The following is a 27444-nucleotide window of genomic DNA, read 5'->3' on the forward strand; positions in this document are numbered from 1 at the left end:
GATGCAGAAACTCTAGGAATTCATCATAAAATTTACAGGATTTTCTTATATTAGTTCTTTTAATCACAATAAAGCCAAAGTGTCTTTTTATAATTGAAGATAATAACAGAACAATGGAGGTAAAAATGCTTAATATCTCTTGAAGACAATGCTACAATTTAGTAGTGCATAGGATTTGATAGTTAAGCTTGAAGGTAAGATGAAATTGAATTTATAAAAAAAGGAGTGGTTCATATTTTCAGTCTATAATTTCAGTTTCATATTCATGATATAAGCTTGTTTTAGTGGAAAGACTAGTATTACCACAACCAAAATTCTCAATGATTTCTCATATAAAATGTAATAGTCCCTCATGTGTTGAGGGGTAGAGTTTTAACTATTTAATTTCAGGAACATGTTTAGGGAAGGAACCAGAGATGAATAGAAGGGTGTTGTTCACAAACTGTGTGGCAGGTTATTTGTCTGAAGTTTGAAATCCATAAAAGAATCACTCTTTGAGATCCTCTAAGGAAAATGGGAAACCTTGACAGAGCTTCGGAAATTTCTATCTTGATTCTGGAAAATACTAAAAAAGTTTGCACTTCTGAAGTAGTGATTGAATTCTTTCTGTCCCCTGCAACACTAGAAGCTTAGCAATAAAATGAGTCATTAAGTGAGAGATTAACTAAATTGCTAGGCATTACTATCATTAGGTAACCACTTTTTTATTTTTAAGGTGTTAACATTTACTTAAAGTTACTTTAAAACTAACATGAAATTGGGTAGTTTAGACAGTATATTCTCATGTTGGAAAGAAATGAACTGTTGTAGTACATAATGTCAGGAGCCCAAGGATTCAAAAATGTTTTGAAATTGAGCAGTTTCCTGACTTTCTAACCAGAATATTGAGCCAGAAGATAATATTTTCCTGGTGATTTTTGATAGGCAGGTGTCCCTCTTGTTCTGTATTTCAGCATCTACTGAAGGGCATACTTCAGCCCTTACCAGACCCTGGACTGCTAGATTTGGCAGAGTTCTTGTGTTGGTTTTTCAGAAGCTCTGTTTCGTCTCAACTCTCTACTGGCTGTCATTTCTTGGTCTGGTCAGAATTTTTTCTCTAGAAATGTCACAATCTTACTTTTTTTTTTTTTTTAAAGATTTTATTTATTCATGAGAGAGAGAGAGAGAGAGGCAGAGACACAGGCAGAGGGAGAAGCAGGCTCTATGCAAGGAGCCTGACGGACCTGATCCTGAGTCTCCAGGATCAATCACACCCTGGGCTGAAGGCGGTGCTAAACCGCTGAGCCACCCAGGCTGCCCAACACTCTTACTTTTGTTGCATCTGATCTGTTTTGCCTGGGAAACCAGATTAAACTTGTGAGAATTGGGATTGCTAGTGAAACTGAGGTATAGATGTGTGTTTGAGTAAACAGAACCCCAGGAATGGGAAATTACTGGTACATTTGGCATAATTCATGGGGATGCTGCTGCTAAATGATTAGTCTGTTTGTTTGTTTACTTATTTATTTATTTAAGATTATTTGTTGAGAGAGAGAGCACATGAGCAGGGGAGAGGCAGAGGGAGCAGCAGATTCCCCCAGAGCGAGCTGAACACAGGGCTGGTTCCCGGAGCCCCGGGACCATGACCAGAGCCAAAGGTAGACACCCAAGCAACTGAGCCACCCAGGTGCCCCAGTTAATTTATATCAATATTTTGTTTTCGTTAAAGTTTTTGTAAGTGGCAAGTTTGTTTTGTTTTCTTTTGTGTCACAACTACTTATGCCCAGTGATTGGGTTGCCATGTCTTCAGTGGTTATTTTTTAGGGCGTAGCTTGCTTGGCCTATCTTGGCATTTGTTACTTTTTCCATCTTTGTTCTCTCTTTTCCTACCTCTGAGGTGATTGCTTCTCAGTGACCTTGCTGACACAGTGTTTCCTTGCTCCTTGATCACTCTCTCTGGAGGGAGGACAGAGCCCTGCCCTCCTAGTATAATCTGGACACCACAGCTGTAGCCTGCACCACAGGCTTCAATGCAACCGTCAGCCTGTCATGGTCAGGGTCCTATCTGTGCTTCACTTGCCAGGATAAATTCATGCACGGTACCCGGGCGCTTCCTGATGAGAGGGAGAGAAGGACCCCAATTTGGATGATAGAAATGTTTGAACATTTAATAAAGCCCTACTGATCCAGGTGTGATTATTTATGATTTGTGTTTTGCGAATTTCATTTTCTATGTTTGACATCTGTGATTTTGAAGATTTAGGGAAATTCCTAATGATTTTGGAAAGAAAACAATATGGTAGAGTAAGCTAATTACTCATTTTTTCATAAATGGTGTGGACCATGTTTCCTCCAGGTGGTTCACCGATCTGTGATAGCAGAAATCAATGCTATTTTGGGGGGTTTAATACAAGGGCCCTTATAAGATGAATTGATTTTTGTCTTTTGCACACAGATTTAGTATGTAGATGAGGCTAAGTTTTAAAAAAACAATTACTTTTAAATTTAATGTAACCATTAGTCTCAACTCTTTTTTTATATATAAATTTATTTTTTATTGGTGTTCAATTTGCCAACATATAGAATAACACCCAGTGCTCATCCTGTCAAGTGCCCCCCTCAGTGCCCATCACCCAGTCACCCCACCCCCTGCCCACCTCCCTTTCTACCACCCCTAGTTCGTTTCCCAGAGTTAGGAGTCTCTCGTGTTCTGTCTCCCTTTCTGATATTTCCCACTCATTTTTTCTCCTTTCCCTTTACTCCCTTTCACTATTTTATATATTCCCCAAATGAATGAGACCATATAATATTTGTCCTTCTCCGATTGACTTATTTCACTCAGCATAATACCCTCCAGTTCCATCCACATTGAAGCAAATGGTGGGTATTTGTCATTTCTAATGGCTGTAGTCTCAACTCTTTACCAGCCCCAGTGCTTTAACATTCAGTATTTGATTTAACTACAGGTGTAATAGATAGTTCAGGTGTTAAAATTTATCTTGGAAGAATAACATCTTCAAAAAAGTGATAGTTTTCTGGATGTCATTATTTATTACTTAACTCTGGTCTCAATAGTAATGAGTCATTATTCAACTACATGTGATAATAAATCTCTTTCAGCTGAAAATGTGTATCTAAAATGCAAGTTCACCTTAGCAGAAACCTTCAAACGGCCTTCCCTTGTCCTCTAAAATTGGATCATGAAGGTATTGGAAAAAAACTACTTCTGGATGTTGCTTCCACTGCTTCGTTTGATAGCAGATGCTGCAGAACACGAAGAGGTAGCAAAGCATGCCATCAAGTTACACCGAGGCAGAGGAGCGGCGATCGCTCAGAGGAAGCAGTGGGTCCTGGACAGTTGCAGAAAGCTCTCTGGGCTTCTTCGCCAAAAGGCTGTGGTTCTTAACAAACTGAATAGTGCAATCAGAGCAGTGGAAAAAGATGTTAGCCTGTCAGATGAAGAGAAACTGTTTCAGGTGCACACATTTGAAATTTTCCAGAAGGAGCTGAATGAAAGTGAAAACTCAGTGTTCCAGGCGATCTATGGACTGCAACGAGCCCTGCAGGGAGACTACAGAGATGTTGTGAACATGAAGGAGAGCAGCAGGCAGCGCCTGGAGGCCCTGAGGGAGGCTGCGATAAAGGTCAGTCTGTCCCACTCAAAGCCAGGGAGCAGATCAAGTTGGAGTCAGGGGAGAAGGCAGTGGGCACTGTGTGCACACAAGAGAAGGCACGTGTGCAGCAGCACACATACAGAAATATTCCACTCCTTTTGCATGATCTTAGCATAGCTACATTTCATGAATTCCAGGGGTCTGTTCTAGGAGTTGTTCTTTAAAAAAAAAAAAAAAGATTTTATTTATTCATAAGAGACAGAGGAGGGCGGGTGCAGAGGGAGAAGCAAGCTCCATGCAGGGGGCCCGACGCAGGACTCAATCCCAGGACTCCAGGATCACGCCCTGGGCAGAAGGCAGGTGCCAAACCACCGAGCCACCCAGGGATCCCCTCCAGGAGTTGTTCTAATGCTTCTCTCTATTGTGGAAATCCCCAGGTAACCAAAATAGTGACCTAAGTTATACCAGTAAACTGATATGGAAAGAAGTATATTTGTAACTGCAATCAACATTTTGAGTTCCTGACAACAATTTCTTTTAGTGTGTAGGTTGGTTGTCTTTAATGTCCATCTGCTGAAAATAAAAGTACTAATGTTAGTTTTAAACAAATATATACATTTGAGGTAAGGATTTTGATGAAGTGTATTTTGAAAATGGGGAGATGCAGATGTGATACTTACATGATTTTTTGAAGCCATCATTTATACCATTTCTTATGCATCAGTTTAAATACAGATGTTCCTTGACTTACGATGGAATTTTATCCCAATAAGCCCATCAAAAGTTGAAAATACAGCAAGTCAAAAATAACAGTTAATGCACCTAACCGACCCAACACTGTAGCTTAGCCTGGCTCACCTTAAACCTGCTTAGAACTCTCAATGTTAGCCTACAGTTGGGCAAAATTACCTAACATGAAGCCTATTTTATAATAAAGCTCCGAATATGTCATGTAATAAATTGAATTCTGTACTGAAAGTGAATACAGAATGCTTGTCATTGTGTTTATTGTTTCCATGTGATTGCTGTGTGATTGGGACCTGTGGCCTTATGCCTGTTGCCCAGCATCATGAGAGGGGATCCCACTGCTTATGGCCAGCCCAGGAAAAGATCCCATCAAAATTCCACATGTGGTTTCTACTGAATATGTATCACTTTCATACCATCATGGAGTCAAAAAGCCTTAAGTCAAACCATCCTAAGTCAGAGACCATCGGTATATGAAATACTTCATCTTCATAGAAGGGTTATGGTATTATCACACAGTTTAAAAGGTAGAGAGGATACAAACTTACTAAACTTTCTTTACCAAAGTACCAAAGTAGAACATGGTGATAGGATAGATAGCTGGAGTCAGAGTTTTGGGCCACCTTGGTTCAGTAGCGTATCTGTTTTTGTGTGTGATTGAATGTCAGAAACAGACCTTGATGCTCTCATCTGACAGATGTTACTGCCTTACCAGATCCTTCGGACAGCTGAGCCATGAATACTCCTTGATTTTGAAGATAGGCACTTAGTGTTATTGATTTGAGATAGTTTCACTATAAAATAGGGAACTAACATGAGTTTGAGTGATGATCCAACTGTGCTTGCTTTCTACACATGGTTTGTGCCTCACATCTGAGACAGTCTGGGTAGTGTAGCAGGCAGCTGTGTTAGAGGCATTGGATGATGTTGAGAAGAGGTCTGTCAAACAGCCACGCTTGTTCTTGGGACCGTCCTGCTGCTTTTCTGTTCCAGCATGCCCCACGCCTTTAAAGGATGAATGCATGTTTTATTAGTAAGGATGTTGATTTCATTGATAGCTTGGACTTAAATGTGATTGTATAAGATACCTGTATTGTTGGCATCATCCATCAGTTTTCCAAGTAATGCTGTTGGTTTCTTCTGGAGCAGTTTCTCCTTTGTAACTTAGAATTTGTGTGTATCTTGCTTAGAAGTTTTTAGCTCAACAATCAAGTGTCATAGGTATTTTTAGAGTAGAACTGGACCTCCATGCATAGTAGGCATGATGTCTGGAATATAATCTGTTCAGTGAGTGATTTGGATGAATAGGTGACCTTCAGAATTTATTTACAGTAGTATATCACATTTGTGGTGTGTATGTACAAATAGCTTTCCCTAAACATTTGGCTAAGCTCCATTATGTTTGAATGACCTAGGACACTTGACCCTCTCTCGTTGACTGGAACCAGATTTACACATTTATGAACATATTTGACAGTGAGAGCATGTTGGTTGGTAGCGCCAGGTGAGGCACCTGAATGGAAATCCTAGCCTGGCCTATTTCTTAATAAACCCCACATTTCCTTTCTCACCAATGAGCAGGAAGAGACAGAATATGTGGAACTTCTGGCAGCAGAAAAACATCAAGTTGAAGCTCTCAAAAATATGCAACATCAAAACAAAAGTTTATCCATTCTTGATGAAATTCTTGAAGATGTGAGAAAGGCAGCTGATCGTCTAGAGGAGGAAATAGAAGAACATGCTTTTGATGACAATAAATCAGTAAGTAGCATTCCAAGACAGTTTCCTGTCTTGTCTGTCTGCCTGCAGAAAGGATGTGTGGTTGAATTTGTTGGCATGTCTGTTTTTAGTGTGAATTGAAAATGAAGATAAAACCAAAACACCTGTGTGTCCCAGAACATGATTTGGTATGGTTTTGCAGAAAGTACACTAGCTATCCTTTACTTTGCATTATGTTTTTGTCAGTTACCCACCAGCGGCTCATCCTTGTTCCACTTTGCCCTCAGGTGGATTGGGACTCTGGTCTCAAAAAAGCTTGACCTGGGACAGTCGGGTTTCAGTGCTGATCTGCTCAGGGGAGCCCTAAAGTCCTTATGGGAATCGTATGCGAGGCAGGCTTTCAGACCTCTCACTTGCTGTGACATGTTCAGGATACTCTGGGAAAAATGAGATTGATGCCAAAAATTGAATCCTGAGAAGGACTCAGAAAAGTATGTGGTAATAAAAACAAATGGGAACACAGTCTGGGTCGGTTGAATGTCAAGCAGGGCTGCTCTCTGACCTCACCAACGGCAGGGGAAGAGGACATGTGAGCATTGTTTTGAAGGAACATGCCCTGTATGCTACTGTGCACCAAGCACTTCTGTGTCAGGACATCAGGCTTTCCCTACCACATGTTCCTCCAGTTCAGTTCCACCACCATCAGCTTGGGTCACTATGGACACTGCAGACCCTGCAGACAAGGGCCCAGCCCAGCACTATGCCTCCATTTCAGATGCCAATCACAGGTTCCAGGTTTTCACCTCAGAGGGTCTGACAGCCCCCTCCTCAGGCTCTCACAATGCAGGAAGACAGTTTATTTGCTAGGTTACCAGGTCATTATGAAGGATACAGCTCAGAAACAGCCAGATGGAAAAGGTGAAAGTGTGGATGGAGCTCTCATGTTCTCTAGGCCTGCTTCCTTCTCTCCCAGCTGAGTACCTCCTTTTGTTGAGCAACCTGGAAGCTCTCCCAACCCCATACTTCCAGGGTTTAATGGAAGCTGCATTGTGTAGGCATGTGATGAACTCAGCTTCCGGCCCCCTGTCCTCTTGGAGGTCACATGCTCAGTTCCGCGGGTGGCCAGCCCCATCCTGTGGTTACCTAGCGGCTTTCTAAAAATCCCCTCACTGCTGTGAACTCAGGAGAGGATAAAAGGGCTTGTAAGGTGCTCCTGTCGCTCCTTACACAGTTTGTGGGAGCTGTGAGCCAGGAAGGGGGATGAAGACCAAATATGTATTTCTTGTTACAAGTTGTGCCCTGAGTCAGGTAGAGCGGGTATTTGAAAGTCATAGGAACCGTAAACACTTCTACCCTTAAATCACTTTTTTAGTTGAAACAGTTTTCCTGATTTATGCTAATGAGCCTTTATTGATCTTTCATCACACATGACAGAATATTAGAAACATTCCTGTCACTTCTCTATGGAATTTTTGCTCTAAAAATTGAGCTTGAGAACATTTCATTGGTTTTCATTACACAATGTTGGGTATTCTTACAGGTGAAAGGGGTCAATTTTGAGGCAGTTCTCAGAGTGGAAGAAGAAGAGGCCAGTTCTAAGCAAAACTTCACAAAGCGGGAAGTGGAGGATGATTTGGGTCTTAGCATGCTCATTGACTCCCAGAACAACCGGTACATCTTGACCAAACCCAGAGATGCCACAATTCCACGCGCAGATCACCACTTCCTAAAGGTACTCTGTTTGCTCACCTCTCAAGATCCCCACTCCCTCCTTCCCATTTCCTGGTATACGTATGTGAAGTAAGATTGTGCTTCGTTTTCTGAGTGTCATAATGGAGTGCGTGACCTTCGTCCTAACAGATTCTATTAGAACTCCCTGTGTCTTCTGTAACTTGAAACATTTTCTCTTTTTATTTTTTTCCCAAAAGAATAAGGCATTGTAATATTTTAAATGAAAATTAATTTTGCTTTTGAGAATTTGAAAGTCTTTTTTGAAGTCAGGAGTTACTATGATGGGCTCAAGCTTTGTCACTAAAATGGAACACCTGATGAGGCAGAGAGGCTTTGGCTGAGACATGGTGTGTGGCTTTGTGTAGACATGGGAGTAGGATGAGATCCAGCTCCTCAGAGGTGACCGGATGTGCATTATGTAAAGATTTGCACTTGACAGTGTTATGGCTGGAGATCACTTCCTGGGTCTGGACCAGAGTGCATACCAGGTGTAGAAGTGACCAGAGCAGCCTGCTCAGGAAAGGCTGGCAGGATCTAGACACACTGTCAGGTTCCAGCATTGTCCTGGATGCCAGAATTTGTGCTGGTCTTTTTTCTTTAAATATTTTATTTATTTATTCATGAAAGACACAGAGAGAAGGGCAGAGACATAGGCAGAAGGAGAAGTAGGCTCCCCATGGGGAGCCCAATGTGGAACTCGATCCCAGGACTCCGGGATCACACCCTGAGCCAAAGGCAAACACTCAACCGCTGAGCCACCCAGGCAGGTGTTCCTGTGTTGGCCTCAAAGAGGATGGCAGCACAGGCTGAAAGAAAGGTACATGATCCCCAAGGAGTATAGGAGGTGGCTGACTCCTGTGCCGATAAACTCATGTGGGGAAGGTCAGCCCAGGTGTTGCCTGCCTTTGTTATGACCAGAGTGGAAGCTGGGAGGGCCTGTAGAACATCTGCTTTCTCAGCTAACCAGCCCTTATCTTCTTGTCTTGCCAACCATTATCTTAAATGTTTGTGTTTCTTTTTTGTTTATTCTCTGCCAGGACATTGTTACCATAGGAATGCTATCTTTACCTTGTGGCTGGCTGTGTACAACCATAGGGTTGCCTACAATGTTTGGGTATATTATTTGCGGTGTTCTTCTGGGGCCTTCGGGACTGAACAGTATTAAGGTAAGAATAAATTTTAACTATTTCAGTATCTGTGTAATAGAATACTAAAGAAGCACAAAGACTAAAGAGTTTTAAAGTTTTGAACTTAGTAAAGAGCGGTTTCTTATAAACCATATTGAAGAAGATGCCCTATAGAGTTTCATAAGAAATTTTTAAACCATAAGGAAGTAATTTGTTCATTAGTTGAATGGATGACTTGACTAGAGAAAAAATCATGTTCATGTCTTTGTTTTTATTAGTTTTAGAAATGTTTCCAGTACTAGAATGAACTCTATTCTTCAGATAGTGAAAACAGCTCAGAATACTGGATTAAATGTAAAGTTTAACACTTTGTAATGTACTGTAAAGCTGGTGAAGTAGTGAGGAATTATCAAGCCTAAATGTGGGGTGTTGTGAAGACCCCAGGAAACAGTGAGTACTGGAGCTGTTTGCTGACAGATTGAAGTGAGCTACGTCCTGTATCAGTGACAGTTTTTGGCAGTAAGGAGGGGTTCCCAAGCTTTCGTGGAGGAGGGCTCCAGAATGTGTTATCTAAATATATACCATTCAGACAGGATGAAATGAGAATGCCAAGAAAGAATGTCATGAGTCCCACACAGAAGGAGTCATATAGGGTGGTGAGAAACAAGCAACAGAGTCCTCAGAAGGTCCCTGGCCCTTCTTGGATGGGTAGGACAGGAGCAGACAGATGGGGAGAGGTGTGGACACTCCCGCCTGCAGCCTTATGCCTGCTCCCGACTGACACCTCACCAGGCAGAGGGATTGCTGCCATTTCTCCAGACCAGACAACAGAAGGTGTGAAAAAAATCCTCGTTCCTAAGTAATTTTAACAACGGGTCTGATTGACAGGGTGATGTAATCTGAAAGCCCAGGACTTGGTGGTAGGTGAACCACTGAGTGACCTGGCAGGTACTCTTGTGGGCTGGGCTCAACTTGGCAGGATGGCCTCTGAGAAGAATGGTTTCTGGGGGGTTTTCTTTAAAGACTTTTGTATTTATTTGAGAGAGAAAGAGATGGTGGAGTGGAGGGAGGGGGAGAGGGAGAGAGGCAGACTCCACCCTGAGTGGAGAGTCCAATCTCTGAGATCATGACCTGAGCTGAAACCAAGAGTTGGACACTCAACTGACTGAGCCCCCCAGGTGCCTCTGGGAAGAATGGTGTTACTTCAGTTTTCTGAGTAGGTAACTTCCATGTGATTGAGAATAAAATGGTGGGGTTAAAAAGAAAAAAATTTAAGTTATAGGTGAAAAATCTCTTCCTGCCCATACCCTGTCCCTCCCTTTCTTTTCTTTTCTTTTTTTTTTTTAAAGATTTTATTTATTTATTCATAGAAACACACAGAGAGAAAGAAAGGGAGGCAGAGACACAGGCAGAGGGAGAAGCAGGCTCCATGCAGGGAACCCAATGTGGGACTCGATCCCGGGTCTCCAGGATCACACCCTGGGCTGCAGGCGGCGCTACACCGCCACCGGGGCTGCCCATGTCCCTCCCTTTCTAGACTATTTACAAACAATGGCAAATATGAATATATTTTCCTTTTTCATTTTTTTCTTCACAGCCAAGCTTGTTTTAAGAAAAGCATTAAGGCTGAATAATAATAAATAAAGGCTGAGTAAGGTAGCAAATACGATTAGAAGCTACAGATATTGGAATTTCTAACCAATCTGCTCTAGTTGGAAAATAACGTAATTATGGTAGACAAAGATAAAAACCCTAGGGTGTACCAGCCGAAACTGGGCAGCGGTTCATGGAGCTGGTGCCAAATCCGTATCTTTTTCTAGTAGGAGGTTGATAGGCTTCTGTTCATTAAGTTGAGAAGAACAGTTTTAAGTATGTTAGTCTGAAGTCATAGGTTACAGCCTCATTTTAAAGAGGGAAGAAAAGTAAAAGCCAAGAGACAAAGGAGGAAGAGCAGAAAACTCAGCATAATACGTAGAATTGGAATAAACCTATCTGTTGAGATGCAGGTTTGCAGATGGTTTTAGGAAAAATGTCCAATAAGCAAGACTCGGTGCAAATAAGTTGAGTAAGAAAGGTTGAAGCGAAAGGGAGGAGATGGCAGTGAAAAAGAGGGCGAGGCCCATCCTGTGGGTGGCTGGTGGGCTGTGTGTGTGTCCCTGTGTGGCAGGCCAGGGCAGGGTGTGGACATGTGGAGGCCTGAGCTTTCCTTTCAGACATTGAGTTCATGGCTGTGCTGTAAACCTCAAGTGTAAATCATGTAGGTGGTGCCAAATATAACAGTGGAAATTCTCTGCTGTAGCACAGTGGTGTAAAAAGTAAATAGCAAACAAAGAACTAGAACAAACACAGAACACAGGAACACTGTATCTCAAAACCTGTGGGGAGTGGCCAAATGTGGCGTCCAGGAGAACATTGGTGCACATAGTCGTGTGCAGACCCATGTGCTTTGTGGTTCAGACATCCTGCTCAGGTTCTGAGCCGCCCTGCCCTCCAGAGAGAGCAAAGGCAGTGGGAATGAAGACAGCAGGGCAGCTGCTGAGCCTGAAAGCAGCTGAACTCATGAGCTAGTACGCTTCGTATGTTAAATACATTAAATTGTGTGGGGTTTTTTTGGTTGTGTTTGCAGTCTGTTGTGCAGGTGGAGACCTTGGGAGAGGTCGGTGTGTTCTTTACTCTGTTCCTTGTTGGCCTGGAGTTCTCCCCAGAACGGCTGAGAAAGGTAAGGGCCTCACCAGGCGGTGCTGTTACCCCAAATTTAGCATCATAGGGTGTCAGTTTGTTTGCTTTCTGTGTTGTTCGTGATTGGGCTGTGAAATTAAACATTTTAGAATACAGTATGCTTTAGCTTGATACTGTTTTTGGTTCGGTTCCCTCTATGGGTCTCCCACCATTTGACTTGGGACTTGGCAGTGTCATGAGGCTCTTGTAATACATTTCCTGACATTGGAAACATCTGGAGTGGACATACAGGCTGGTGGCCAGTTATGGCTGTGAGGAGGGCCACAGTAGGAAGTTAGTACCCAGCCTTAGGTAGAGCCTCCCGGCTGACCTGATCCCCAAACACAGGATTGTGATTTTGAGGGAAGTGTTGCTTTTTATCAAGAAGCAGAGCAGAGAAGGAGAAGCCCACATCCTTCAGAGCACCCAGAGGTGAGCAGTGTGTTAACGCACAGGTGAGGCTGGCTAGCCCATAAGGCCTTGAGCACTGGCCTCAGAGCCTCTGTGCTGAGCCCCTCCTGCCCCCCTGCCCGCCCTTGGGCCCCCTTGTGTTCTTGTCACTGGGCCTGGGTTTGGTAGTTGGTTTTGCCTGAGAGGATCTGGGGTGAGAAGAGAACGAACAAGTGCTTTCCAGTAGAATAGGATGAGTTTTTTTGGTCAGTATATACCGTTCCTGTTTGTACAGACGTCATATAGACTTTATTATTGTGTCTCTTCCACACAATTGGAAATCCTAGAGAGTAAGAATTAAACCTGATTTCTTCACATTTTCCATCACATCTAACACAGGCGCTAAGGGGACAGACAGTGAGGCACCTCATCAGTACTCACTTACTGAGCTGCACCACCTGGATCTGGGCCTGACTCTGGCTTCCACAGGGCCATGTGTTTCCATCCAGGAAAGGGAGGTGGTGCTGTTTATCTGGGAAGTGTGTTCTGAAGGTTAGAATACATGCGCACAGACATGTATAATGCAGAGAGAGGCACGTGTGTTTAGTCCCTGCAGTACCCTCACAACCAGTAAGCCATTTTTCTTGTGTTCTTATCATGACTTTGGGTGCCATGCTGTGTTTACTGCAAGCCACAGTCCTGAAAGATTGGGGCCCCACAACTGGGCAGCCTGTTTTGTATGTGCTCCGCCGGGTGCTAGTCAAGAGACAGCTGTTATCACTAACAAATGTGTTCTCTTGAAGGTGTGGAAGATAGCCTTGCAAGGACCATGTTACATGACACTGTTAATGATCGCATTTGGCTTGTTGTGGGGACACCTTTTACAAATCAGACCCACTCAGAGTGTCTTCATTTCTACTTGCTTGTCCTTATCAAGCACACCCTTAGTGTCCAGATTCCTCATGGGCAGTGCCCGGGGTGAAAAAGAAGGTAGGTGGTGACACGTTTTAAGTATGTATGTGTTGAAGTGTTAGGTGTGCAATTCACTTGAATTCACTCCTAAGACCTCTTAGAAAGGTTAGTGCTCCCCCCAACCCCCATCCCTAGGGTTCTCCTCGCAGTGACAGTCCCTTGTGCCTGTGTTCAACTTTTCCAAATCCCCACTGGACTAAGGTGGCTCCTATGTGCTTGCTAATTTAGGTTGGTTTGAGGGCCACATTCAAAAGAAAGGAATCCATCCGCATTGGAAAATGTATATGGAATTGGGGGTTTGGGAGATGAATGTGCTGCATGCCCTGGAGCCACCCACTGCCTGCGTGGCTCTCCTGTGAGATAATGGTGTTTTTACTGCCTGCGCTGCTGTGCTCTGCCATCACAGAGTGAGTGCTGGATGCTGTAACACTGCTTTCCTTCTGGCTGGGACTGGAAACTGACATACCTTTGATGCTCTTATGTAGAATACGGTAACTGAAAGGGATTTTCACTTCTTTGGTGCCAGTTTCATTCGTCTCTGTGCACAAAGCACTGGTCTCTGATCGTTACCGGATATAATGAAGCCAGACTGGATCAGCAGCTCAGGGTGAACATTCTGGGTTGTCTCATAGCTAAGCCTTGACAGCACTGCCATTTTTTACATGTGAACTCATGATGTTCACTGTTAGGCTTTTATTTTGTAGAAGAAACAGGGTTAAACTGTAGTAACTTCACAATGCTATTTGCCATGCATCAACACACAGCAATGAAAGAGAAATACGAAAAGCGAGGACCAGAGCTGAGTGGCTGGCTTCTCTGATAAAGCCCACCTTGCTGTACACAGAACTGGTCATGAAGCTGCAGGCTCCTGGCATCACACACACTGCCTGGCACCAGGGGTTTTGCATCAGAGTCTGGAAAACATCATAAACAAACTGGTGTCTTGTGATTTGTGGGCCATGGGTCTCCTGGTTTGGAACCGGACTAGCTGATGGTCTCGTCTGTGGGGGTCCCTCTGGCCAGGTAATTAGGACCACCTCTCATAGGTGATAGAGGAGGTGAAGGGGGTGGCAGCGGTAAGAGGTAAGAGAATGAAGAGTCCTTCCATAAGGACCATGCGCTGAGTGCCAGTGTGCATGAGCAGGTCCCTGCCTGGGAGAGACTCGTGACAGCCCAAATGATAGGAGTGAATTCTCCTGGCTTGTGGAAAAATCTCATAACCCCTGCGAAGTAAGCATATCTGAAGCATTCAAACATAAGTGAGGGAATCATGCCTATTCAGTTCACGGAGGCACAGGGATAGGACACACTGTAGAAAGAAGACGTGGGAACAAATGCCAAGAAACAGATTCAATTCACAGAGGCACAGAGATAGGATGTGGGAAAGAAAGCCAAGAAACGGGGAGCAGAGCTAAGAGGCTCAGTATGTATACAGTAGAATTCCTGGAAGAAAGTGGAGAAAATAGCTGTTGACTTCCAGACATGGAGAAGGATATGAACCTTTCGCTGGAACAAACCACTCCAAAACTAAGCAGAAAGAAGGCAAGGAAATTTACTCTGGGCATGGCCCAGCACAAGAAGGGCTTGACACCTATCGGAGAGCTGGGTGGTGGACACCCATGGATCGTGTGTGGGGCATGTGTGCCCAGCAGAGCTGTCCCCGAAGCTCAGGCAGAGGCGAACATGTTGTCAGACACACACAGGGCCTGATGGCATGGCCACCTGTAGCCCTATACGGAGCGCTGCGATGCAGGGAATGTGGCCAGGTTGGCACTTTTAATCAGCCTCGTACACAGAGTGCCTCATGTATTTTACATATGGACTATGAGAAAAGGAAGGTCAGCCTGGAACTCTGAACTGTTAGAAGGTGGGAGTGTTGACAGGGCTGCAGGTGTGGGAGGTGGGTGCACACACGGACAAACTTGGACCTCATGGAAACTTAAGATGAAACTCACATGCTAAATCCTCCCCTGCAGGACCATTAGAAAATGTAATTTGGGGGGAAGAAAGCTTTGATTTATAATGGCCACAAATTTAAAAAAAAGGGGTGGGGGCGGGGATCCCTGGGTGGCTCAGAGGTTTAGCACCTGCCTTTGGCCCAGGGCGCAGTCTTGGGTCCCGGGCTCGAGTCCCACGTTGGGCTCCCGGCATGGAGCCTGCTTCTCCCTCCTCCTGTGTCTCTGCCTCTCTCTCTCTCTCTTTATGTCTATCATAAATAAATAAATAAATCTTTAAAAAATAAATAAAGCAAGCAAAGGTAGATTTAAAAAATATATATATATGGGGATCCCTGGGTGGCGCAGCCGTTTAGCGCCTGCCTTTGGCCCAGGGCGCGATCCTGGAGACCCGGGATCGAATCCCACGTCGGGCTCCCGGTGCATGGAGGCTGCTTCTCCCTCTGCCTGTGTCTCTGCCTCTCTCTCTCTCTCTGTGACTATCATAAATAAATGGAAAAAAAAAAATATATATATATATATAATGGCCACAAAAAATTTAGGAATAAATCTCTGACCTTTAAGGACAAAAGTACAAAATGTTATTAAAGAGATAGCCTGTGTTTATGATGAAAAGACTCGATACAAAAAGACATTGTTTCTCCCAAATTTATAAATTCCCAGCTATCCCAGTAAAAAATCTGGTAGGTTTTTTCATGAAACTTAGCAAACTAAACCTATAGTTTGTTTAAGAACAAAGGCCAAGCCAATTATCATTTGAAGTGAGGTGCTTCCACACCAGATGGCAAGCCCTGAGGTCCTGTCCCTGTGCTCAGGCAGCACGGCATGTCCAGGCCAGGTAGGGTAGGAGGGGAAAGGACAGCCCGACGTACACATGCATGCATGCACACACATGGGACATGTGGGCCAATGGGGTGGGTGGGAAGTAGTTTTCCCTACATGAATCAGAGTGCTCCCTGGAGCCACACACAGAAACCAGCTCTGTGTGGGTTCAGCATCTCGGTGTGCAGGGCAGAACTTCAGAGCCTCCTAGAGAGAAGTAGGGGAAACACTTGCGACCTGAGGGTAGGGAGGATTGCTGAAATTGAGATGCAAAATCCAAAAGGAAAGATGTTAACAAACCTGAAGAAGTTGAACTTTGTAAAACTTATATTAAAAAGGCACTTTTTAGAAGCTGCAGACTAGGAGAAGACATTAGCTGTGTATGTGAGATGTATAAGGAAGTAATACTTGAACACATCCAAGAACTTTAACCGTGATCGAAACAAGAGGCACCCCAGTTGGAAAATAGGCAGAACATCCTAATGGAGAACTCAGGGCAGAGGGACGTGCATTCTGAGGCAGCATAAAGAACAGTTCAGTGGTGCTTGGGGGAATGTCAGTGCAGGTCAGTCCTCTCAGGCCCGGCCTGGAGTCCCCTCAGCTGTGCCCAATATCACAGGACTGTAGGCCCTCACACGCAATCAGTAGGAATGTAAGCTGATTCTTTGCTTTGGGGAACATTTCCACAAACAGATTTCCATTTCTGGAGACACATCCTAGAAAACTCTTCAAATGTGAAAGGATACTCAAAACACTTTTCTTTTTTAAGATTTTATTTCTTTATTTGAGAGAGAGAGAGAGCACGCACATGTTGGGAGGGACAGAGGGAGAAGCAGACTCCACTGAATGGAGACTTCAGGATTATGACCCAAGCTGAAGGCAGACTCTTAACCAACTGAGCCACCCAGGTGCCCCCAAAACAATTATTTTTGATAGCAAAAAGTTTTAGGTAATCTGAGTATTTAGTAATACAATGAGCAATTAAATTATGGTGTGTTCATATATATTGGAATACTGCAGATATAAAAGTGGATTAATCTTATGCTGTTGAGGAAGAAATACAAAATACAAATGTCTGATCCAATATAATTTATGGAAAGTTTGAAATTGTGCAAAGCTGCACCCTGAGAGCAGAAGGAAGTCCCCAAGGATTCAATGCCCCTGCCTCTTCATATGTGGGTATGCCCCCAAAGGGGTCAGTAGATCGCTCCACCTCTCCATGCCCATGCTCAGAATCCAGAGAACGATGAAGGGTCAGGCAGCCCTGGGTCATGGTAGCAGCTTGATTATGATGAAAGGTGACACAACCTCTGGCAATGGTGGCCTTTGGTACCTATCCCCAGAATGAGACTTCCTATCAGTCCTGTGCTATATGGGCCCACAGAGGCCTCCTCTGGAAGACACAGGCCTACAAGAGACACCCATGCTGGGACCTTGCTGTCCTGTTACTTATCTGTGGGAGTACTGTGGGCAGGGTAGGGCATGAGGCCAGGAGAGGTGAGGCAGGGCAATCTTTTCATGAAAAGCAAGGGAATGGAGTGTTTCCAGTAAATGTGCTAGAATGTTCATCATAGCATACTTGCAGTAGTGGGAAGATTGAAAACCTAAGTGCCACTGATTGGGGAATGGGTAAATTGCTGTATTTTATAGCAGTTTTAAAAAGAGATCTTTATGCGTGAGCAGTGGGTCATTTTCAGACATATGGTGAATAAAAAAAAACAAGCTGCAAAAATGTTCATTATATTCTGTAAAGTTTATAATTATAAGATAATAAACTCAGTGTTGTTCCCGCATACATAGAGGTTATTATGTTAAAGTAGGAAAATACTCAAGGAGGGACACCTGGGTGGCTCAGTGGTTGAGCGTCTGTCTTTGGCTCAGGTGGTGATCCTGGGGTCATGAGACTGAGTCCCACATCAGGCTGCTCAGTGAGGAGTCTGCTTCTCCCTGTGCCTCTACCCCTCCCCTGCTCATTTTCTCTCTCGTGCTGTCTGCTTGCTCTCTCTGTCTCTCAAAGAAATAAATAAAAAAATCTTTAAAAAAAAAAACAAAAAACAAGGGAATGAAAACTAAGGCAGTAGTTGGGGGTGTGGCAGGAAGGGATTCAACTGCGGGTGGCCGGCTCACTGGTGATACTTGCAATATCTTCAGGATCTTACTTTTTCAAAAATCTGAAGCTAATGTTTCAAAAGTTTACAGTTTAGCAAAGCACGGTAGGTATTCATCATATTGTTTACTCTTCATACATTAAAAGTATTTAATAAAAGAGATGGGAAACAGGAAAAAATTAAGTGCTACATTAGGGATAAGCACAAAAAATTAAACAGTGCAAAATTTAGACGAGAAATATTTAAAGTGGTATCTTTAATTTTTCATAGTTCCATCTGAGTATATACTTTGTATCTTGACTCTACTGCTTACCTCACACATCAGTCACTGCAGTGCATGTGTGTGTTTCCCATGAGGCCTTAGCTGCTTTTCCCAGGGCTTCCTGGGGACAGGGTGCACTGGGGATCCCCCACACCCCCGATTCTGTGGCGCCTGCCCCCTGGTGGTAGATAGTTCATGATCCTTGACTGGGAACAGGTGAAAGGCAAAGAACAGGATTTTAGAAACATTTAAAAAATGCTGCCAGAATACCATCAAATGCTATTTTTATTTTTTTTAGTTTTTATTTATTTTTGATAGTCACAGAGAGAGAGAGAGAGGCAGAGACACAGGCAGAGGAAGAAGCAGGCTCCATGCACTGGGAGCCCGACGTGGGATTTGACCCCGGGTCTCCAGGATTGCACCCTGGGCCAAAGGCAGGCGCCAAACCGCTGCGCCACCCAGGGATCCCTCAAATGCTATTTTTAAAAAGGAAGATGTGACTGGAGATTTTATATTTCCTCGAAGTCAGGAAGAGGCACCATCTCGGACACAGGGCTGAACTATATTAATCCCATGTGAGGACTGCATGGAAGATGGTGGTGTCCCTGTGAGCACAAGACCTAGCACTTTCCAAGATCAAGAGTCAGTGCTCATGAACCCATTGGGGTATTTGTTGAAAATTAGATAGGTTTTTGAAGTGTCCCGCTCACCTGTTACTTTTTGTGAGGAGGGTATTCTTCACTATTAAGTTGTGCAATCCTCAAGGATGCAACAGAAACCTAATGGGATTATCCATTTAGAATGTTTTATAATTCTAAGCCAAAAATAATTTTTTTTTCATTTTAAACAAGAAGTTTATTTAAATAAGACGCTTGACTTGAAGGGAAAACTAGGATTCATTTCTTTTAGAGTAATTTATCCCTACTTAAAGACAGATTGCCCTACATGTAACAGCTACATACAAAAAAGTTATAAAGTTGTCCTTGGTTTTACAATGATAAATGAAAAACATTAAAATTCTCCAATCGAACAAGGTATGCAAGGATTTTTATGTTATTTTTTTTTGTTAAACAGTGAGAGCAAAATCACTTACTGGAATATAAAGATAAGAGCTGTCTGAGCATGCCGCTAATGGAGAGAGGGGGTATTTTCACAGAAGCAGTATTTTCCCCCATCCCATCTCCATTTGATGTCAATCAAAACATACCATTGGCCATTTAGTTAAAAAAATGCAATATGCTTGTGCACATACCCAGTTACTTTATGTACAGTAAAAGAATGGGGAAGGGGAAAATGAAAGAATAGAGAAAACTATACTGTAGTAGTCAGGATGTGGTGGAACCAAATTACGGCTTTCTATTTGAGAATGTCTTCTTGGTCTGGAGGAACAAAGTTCTGGAGTAAAGTAGCAGGTTCCCTTTTTAGTAGACACCTCCTGTCTGCTGCTGGAACACATCAATTGTATCTTCATCCTCCATTTCCAACTGTGCAAGTGTGTCTGTTTCATTCATTGGCTGCCCATCAAATCGGAATCTGATCTGCCTCATTGACAAACCCTGTCATTCACAATAGGCTTTCATTAGCATATAGTGTATGCCTCTTAATCTTAAACTGCACCACAGAACCATCCTGCCCCGCCATCTTCAAATTAATATGATCGTTGTTCTCAGTCTTCACTCCTTCCTTGGGCTTTTCGTCAGCCATGGCGAGTGCCGGAGTCTCCTCAGCTGCCACTTCACAAAAGAGGTACCAGGTCCACACCGAATGAGCCTAAAATTGTAAGACAAGAAGACAAGATACGTTATTCACCAAAAATTTAACATTGTGTGCAAAATAAAAGAAGCCTCCTGGAAGGATCACCTGGATTTCTAATCAAGTGTGACTTTTGCTAGTGATGACAGATTTTATTGGGTTTGTTCATTCTTTTTCTTTTCCATAAGGTTATTCTTATGAGATTGGCCTTTAAATATCTGTTCTTATGAATAGATTTTTGTTCTTTAAGAAAAAAAAATAGCTTATTTTACAGGGAGATCATGAAACTTAAGTGTTTAGAATCACATTTAAAAGGTTGGCCCAGGGCAGCCCGGGTGGCTCAGTGGTTTAGCGCCGCCTTCAGCCCAGGGCGTCATCTTGGAGACCTGGGATCGAGTCCCGCATCAGGCTTCCTGCATGGAGCCTGCTTCTCCCTCTGCCTGTGCCTCTGCCTGCTCATGATTAAATAAATAAAATCTTTAAGAAAAAAAAAGTCTGGGTTCAGATAAATAAATAAATAAATAAATAAATAGTTGACCCAAAGCCAGAACTGTTGGTTGAAAATGGAGCTTTCGGAGGCCACGCGACCCATTGAGTTGGGTGGTATCAGTGTCCTGTCTTCTCTGCAGAGGAGTGGTATAGTCCCATCAGGCAGCCCTGCCTACTCCTTGCTCTAGTGTTTCTCCAGCAGATCTGTGTTCATCTCAGGGACTGATGCTCACTATAGCAGTGGTAGTAGGCTCGAAGGATCGAGACCCGTCAGCCAGTAGGTGCAACAGAAGAGGGCTAGGCCACATCTTCTCAGTAGCTTCAGGGAGTAATAAGGGGTGCTTCCTGTGTGCTGGAGACACAGAGTGAAGTTGGCATGGTTATCCAGGCCCTCCATATTCATGTGTCCCATGCTTCTTTTTATGATGGTGTTTTTTTCTGTAGTTCTACAAATAAAAAGTAGTTAAAAACTGGAAATTTTGTTTACAAAATTTTTAATGTTTAATATCTTTCAGTGTGTGCTCTCAAAGAGATTTTAAAGTCGGTATTCTGCCAAAGTATCAAAATTATTTGAATTATTTTGGAAATATCCACACAATTATATTTTGACTTGGGACACTTTAAATTATTAGAAATCTGTGCTATTGATACCTTTTTCCTCAAGCAGGTGACATTGACTACAGTGCAGTGCTGCTTGGGATGCTTGTAGTCCAGGACGTGCAGCTGGGCTTATTCATAGCTGGGATGCCCACCCTCATCCAAGCTGGAGCCGGTACCTATTCCAGGTAAATGCGCTTTGTCACTTCCTCGCACAGTCCGTTTCTAGTTTCCCATCGTTGGTTTATAAAAATATCATTTAATATCTTTTTTCCAAAGAGATGTTCAGAGCTTGTATGGCGCAGGCTGAGAGCTTAGACTTGGGTCACGCTGTGTGTGTGTGTAGGGGGATGCATGTATGAAGGATTCGTGTGTGTGACTGTGCATGTGTGTGATTTTGTGTGTGCATGCATGCCATCATTATGGGGATTATCATTGTTAGTGTCTCTGTCGTTATCATTTCGCTTTCTGATCTTTCCCTTCTCCCAATAAAATAATCCCAAACCTGAACTGCACTTGCTTAGGTTCATGTAGAGAGAGAAGTCAAATTGAAAAGTGGAAAAATAAACATATTCAGAAAGTCGTAGGTTATGTGGTATATACAGCATATTACAAGAACACCAGCCAGAAAATAAATCACTTGGAAAATGTAAGGAGCCCCATAAAACTTAAAGGTAAACTGCACTTGGGTTAGGACTATAAGCTTGAGTTTATTTTAAGCAAATATACTAGAAGCACATAAATACTGGGCTTTGAAGTGTTTCCAGATGCTACATTTATTTCATGTTTCACAGTGATGATACCATAGGTCACAGATTAGCAGACTTTTGAAATTTCTTTTGGAACCACTTTGAAATGGTGAGATCTGTCATTTAATTTCTTCCTTTCTAATCTGTATACCTTTTATTCCTTTTTATTTCCTTGTACTGGCTAGATTTCCAGTATTTTGTTGAGTAACATTATGAGTGGATGTTTCTGCCTTTTTTACTCATCTTAGAGGGAAAGCATCCATTCTTTCACCAATAAATATGACATTAACTGTGGGGGTTTTTTGTAGATGCTCTTTATCAATTCATGGAAGTTCCCTTCTATTCTTAGTTTGCTGAGTTCCGATTGTTAGTGAATGTTGGATTTTGTTATGCTTTGTCTACATCTGTTAATATAATATGATTGTATAGGTTTTCTTCTTTAGCCATTTGATATGGTGGATTACATCAATTGATTTTTGAAAGTCAAACCATCCTAGAATACCTAGAATGAATCCTACCTTGTTGTCATATATAATTTTTATACATTTTATACAATTAGCTAATATATTGTTGAAGATTTTTAAATCTAAGCTCATGAGAGAATTGGTGTGTCGCTTTCTTTTATGGTAATCTCCTTTTCTAGACTTGGTATTAGGGTAATACTAGGTTCATAAAGCTATTTGAGCATGTTCCTTCTCTTTCTGTGTTCTGGAAAACATTATATGAAACTGCTATTAATTCTTCCTTAAATGTTTGATAGAATTCTCTAGTGAAACTGTCTAGGTCCTGAGATTTCTTTTGGGGGATATTTCTTAGAATTACAAATTCAATTTGCTTAATGGTTATAAGACTATTCAGATTACTATATTTAAAAATTATTTTTATTTATTAGAGAGAATGAGCTTGAGAGAGAGAGATATCACAAGAGGGGAGGAGCAGAGGGAGAAGCAGGCTCCTCGCTGAGCAGGGAGGTTGACATGGGACCCCAATCCCGGGACCCCAGGTCATGACCTGAGCCGAAGGCAGACGCTTAACTGACCGAGTCACCCAGGTGCCCCTCTCTACTACATTTTGTTGAGTTGTGGTAGCTTAGTTTTTCAAAGAGTTGGTCTATTCCATTTCACTTGTCAAATTTATATGTGTAGAATTGTTTGTAGCATTCTTTTATCATCCTTTTGATGTCTGTAGAATCTGTTTTGCTCCTCATGTTGGTAACTTGCATCTTCTCTTTTTGTCAGTCTTTCTGGGGGTTAGGCAATTTTATTAATCTCTTCAAATTACCAGCTCTTTATTTCATTGATTTTTCTCTTTGTTTTTCTGTTTCTAATTTCATTGGTTTCTACCCTTCTATTTTTTTTTCCCTTCTGTTCATTTTGGGTTTGTTTTGCTCTTATTTTTCTAGGTTCTTGTGCTGTGAATGTAGATTATTGATTTGAAACCTTTCTTCTAAAAAAAAAAAAAAAGGAAAAGAAACCTTTCTTCTTTTCTATTGTAAGCATTTAGTGCTATAAATTTTCCTTGCAGCACTGTCTTAGTTGCATTTCTTTTATTTTGATAGGTTGTATTTTTATCTTCATTTAGTTCAGCTAATGTAAAATATTTCCTTTGATGCTTCCTCTTTGACCTATGGATTATTTAGAAGTCTGTTGCCTAATTTCCAAGTGTTTGTGGAAATTTTCTTGTTGTCTTTCTGTTATTGATTTCTAATTTCATTCCACTGTGGTCACAAAACAAACATACTTTGTATGATATTAATTCTTTTAAATTTGTTGAGGTTGTCTTGTGGCCTCAGATATGGTCTGTCTTAATGTTCCAAAGTCACTTGAAAACAAAATGTGTATTCTGATGTCGAATGGAGTATTTTATGTCAGATCCCATTTGTTCATTGCATTGTTCAGTTTTTCTGTATTCTTTCTGTAGTTCTATCTGTTACCAAGGAACATGGTTATTGATGTTCCCAATTCTAATTGTTAATTTGTGTGTTTCTTCTTCTAGCTCTATCAGCTTTTCTTTATGCATTTTGGGGCTCTTTGTTTGGTACATACACATTTAGGATCATTTTGTCTTCCTGGTAGATCTGGTTATCGTTATGTAATGTTTACTTCTAATAATTTTCCTTATTCTGAAATTCACTTTGTTATTAATATACCCACTCCTGCCAGTTTTTTTATTAATGTCTACAATAGTCTGTCCTTTCTATCTTCCTACTTTTTTTTTAAAGATTTTATTTATTCATGAGAGACACAGAGAGAGAGAGAGAGAGATTGAGAGGCAGAGACACACAGGCAGAGGGAGAAGCAGGCTCCATGCAGGGAACCTGATGTGGGACTCGATCCCAGGACTCCAGGATCATGCCCTGGCTGAAGGCAAGCGCTAAACTGCTGAGCCACCCAGGGATCCCCTCTTCCTACTTTCAATCTATTTATGCCATTATATTTGAAATGAGTTCCTTACTGACAAGGTATTGTTGAACAGTGGGTTTTTTAACCCACTCATTCTGTCCTAATTGGTGTGGAGACCGTTTGCATTTGAAGTAAATATATTAGGACTTATGTCTTTCATTTTGTTATTTGTTTTCTCTGTTTCTTGTTCCTTTTTATATTTTTCTTTTTTTATATATTTTATTTATTTATTCATGAGAGGCAGAAACACAGGTGGAGGGAGAAGCAAACTCCCTGTGGGGAGCCCCATGCGGAACTCAATCCCTGGACCTAGGATCGTGACCTGAGCTGAAGGCAGACATTTAACCACTGAGCCACCCAGGCATCCCCCCTCTTTTATATTTTTCTTACCTCCTTGTGGGTTACTTGCATATTTTTAAGGATTGCATGTTTTTTTAGTGTATTATTTTGTATAGTTATTTAGTAGCTACTCTAGGCACTGTAGTACACCTGCTACTGTAATCAGTCCCCTTGTTGTGAAATATAGGAACCTTATTTCCATTTAGCTCCCTTTCCTTTCTCTACTTTTTAAATATAATTGTTGTATTATATCAAGCACCATGTCAGATGGGTTTATTAAGTTTGCTTCAATAATCAAATAGAATTTTTAAACTCATGAGGATTATCTATTATATTTTTATCAGTTCTGTTGTTCTTCCTTAAGTTCAAGAACTCTTTTGTTAAAATTTCCTTTCTGTCTGAGGACTTTCTTTGGTCATTCTTTCATGGTTAGTCTGCTTCTGGTGACAAATTCTCATAGTTTTTCTTCAACTGAGAGCATCTTTTCTCTCCTCATTCCTGAAGGATATTTTCACAAGATATGGATTTTGCAGTTGATGGTTCTATTCTTCCAACACTTGAAAAATGTGCTACTTCCCTCTGGCCCCCACTGGCTTTGATGAGAAATTGGCTGCATTCAAATTTGTGTTTCTCCAAACACAAGTCACAGAGAATTACTTACTTATAGGAATACTTTCTCTCTAGCTGCTTTCAAGATTTGTTCTTTGTTTTCAGTTTTTAGAAATGTTAATTATGGTGCATCTTGGTGTGTTCATTGGTCCACCCCGCTATAACACCACAGACTGGGGTTAAACAGCAGACATTCATTGCACAGTCCGGCAACTGGACAGCTGAGATCAAGGTGCTGGCAGATTGATTTCTTGCCAAGAGCTCACTTTGACACAGCTGTCCTCTTGCTGGGGCCTCCTGTGGCCCAGGGAGCACAACACAGAAGGTCTCTGGTCTCTTCTTATGATGAGGGCACTGACCCTACCTCGGGGCACCAGCCATGGGACTCCTCCCAGGGGTCCCTCCTTCTAACACCATCCGTCAGGACTTCACCTTGGAATTCAGGGGAGGACACAAACGTTCAACCCATAATAGTCTGGGCATATCTTCTTTGGTGTTTGCTTGGCTTCTTGAATCTGTAAGTTTATGTCTCTTCCTAATTGAGGATTTTCCAGCTATTATTTCCTCAGCTGTTGTCTCAGTTCCACATGATCTACCTGTTAGGATTCCAGGGGCTTTTTTTTTTTTTTTTTTTTTTTTAAAGGTTTTATTTATTTATTCATGATAGACAGAGAGAGAGAGAGAGAGGCAGAGACACAGGCAGAGGAAGAAGCAGGCTCCATGCCCGGGAGCCCGATGTGGGATTCGATCCTGGGTCTCCAGGATCGCGCCCTGGGCCAAAGGCAGGCGCTAAACCGCTGCGCCACCCAGGGATCCCCAGGGGCTTTGTTATTGTCCACAGGCCTCTGAGATGACTCCTCTTTTTTCTCTTTTCTCTTTTGTTTAGACCAGGTAAATTCTGTTCATCCATCTTCAAGTTCACAGATTCTGTCTTCTGTCTTCACTCTATTTTAACCATCTAGCAAGATTTTTATTTTGGTTATTACAGTTGATGCTTGAACAATGCTGGTTTGAACTCTGTGGGTACATGGATATGTGGAGTTTTTTTTTTATAACTTCTGTTTCTTTACTGAGATTTTCTATTTTTTCATTTCTTTTAAGAGAATTTTTATTTGAATTGCTATTGAATCATATTTCTGACAGCTGGTTAAAGTCTTTGTTAGATAATTCTAATAATGATTCACCTTGATGTTTACCTTTTACAGGATGTTATATTACGTTTCAGCAATCCTAAAATGATAAGATTTCTTCTCTGCCTGCCAGGGAAAGGAGAAGGAGTGAATAATAGGTTGAGTCTGAGACCTTGGAGCTCTAACTTTGCCACTTGCCAGCTTTGCACTCTCTAGAATTCAGTTTTTTCCATGAAAATGGGGGTGGTGTGGGGTGCCTGACTGGCTCCATCCAGTGAAACATGTGACTCTTGGTCTTGGGGTGGGGAGTCCAATGTTGGGGACAGAGATTACTTAAAAATAAAATCTTTAAAAAAAACACTGGGGATGGTATGGAAATAGTACCTGCCTCATGGACCGTGTGCAGGTTGCAGGAGAGAATCCTACAGAGTGCTAGCCCACTACATGGGTGGAACTGATTGAGTCAGTTTATTGAGAGGGTCCTCTTGTTATTTTCTTGTGATTCAGATTTTTTTTTAACTATCAGAAAAGTAACACGTCTAGTCACAACTTATAAATCAGAGCTAGTTCTTTTTCCTTCTGGCTACAGATTTTAAAATAAGTAACTGAACAAGATTTGGACAGCAAAAGGAAGGTTTGCAGCTTTAGCTGAAAATCCCTTGAGTTCTATTTAAGATGTATACAGTTATGACTTATAGAGGTCAGAGTCTTCTTACCAAATAGGAAGCAGAGCCTCCACAAAGACTTGAAGGCACTCGTAAAGAACAAATATGACCCCTCATCGCAAGAAACTTGTCTGCCACTCACAGACAAGTAAAACTGTCGCCGTAGGACACAGGCTCAGTCAGAAAGCCTGGGGAACTTCTTTTTTTTTTTTTTTTAATTTGATTTATTCATGAGAGAGATAGAGACATAGGCAGAGGGAGAAGCAGGCTTCCTATGGGGAGCCTGATGCAGGACTTGATCCCAGGATCCCTGGGATCCTGACTTGATCCAAAAGCAGATGCTCAACCACTGAGCCACCTAGACAATCTCAAAATTTTCTATTTTTTCAATTAAAAAATCCAGTACAAAAAAAAAAAATCCAGTACATGTATTGATCCTATTTATGGTTCCACTTTAGCCATGAAACCTTATAGTTTAAATGATGTGGAAAAGATGTTCTATGTTAAGCTGTAAAAAATGGAGTCAGATCATACATAGTACTCCTCAAAAGGTTAAACATAGAGTTAC

At 42.1% G+C, this 27444-nt stretch overlaps 1 protein-coding gene and 1 pseudogene across 7 annotated transcripts in view; one reads left to right on the forward strand and one right to left on the reverse strand.

The window, feature by feature from the left end:
- TMCO3 (transmembrane and coiled-coil domains 3) overlaps positions 1 to 27444 on the forward strand; it is a 57954-nt gene that overhangs the window by 13957 nt on the left and 16553 nt on the right. For 2 of the 7 annotated variants that reach the window (XM_072761119.1, XM_072761122.1), the window contains exons 3-10: positions 2063 to 2169; positions 3100 to 3623; positions 5922 to 6101; positions 7600 to 7791; positions 8828 to 8956; positions 11544 to 11636; positions 12829 to 13015; positions 21053 to 21170. In XM_072761119.1, coding sequence (XP_072617220.1) covers positions 3180 to 3623; positions 5922 to 6101; positions 7600 to 7791; positions 8828 to 8956; positions 11544 to 11636; positions 12829 to 13015; positions 21053 to 21170 — 1343 coding nt within the window. In that variant the 5' untranslated portion in view covers positions 2063 to 2169; positions 3100 to 3179. Of the gene's footprint in view, positions 1 to 2062; positions 2170 to 3099; positions 3624 to 5921; positions 6102 to 7599; positions 7792 to 8827; positions 8957 to 11543; positions 11637 to 12828; positions 13016 to 21049; positions 21171 to 27444 lie in introns of all 7 variants that reach the window. The other 5 variants (XM_026008810.2, XM_072761118.1, XM_026008811.2 and 2 more) reach the window with 3 other exon arrangements.
- LOC140599323 (small ubiquitin-related modifier 2 pseudogene) lies at positions 19423 to 19907 on the reverse strand (annotated as a pseudogene).

This window comes from Vulpes vulpes, chromosome 6 (assembly GCF_048418805.1).
Source record: "Vulpes vulpes isolate BD-2025 chromosome 6, VulVul3, whole genome shotgun sequence".
Classification (NCBI taxonomy): Eukaryota; Metazoa; Chordata; class Mammalia; order Carnivora; family Canidae; genus Vulpes; species Vulpes vulpes.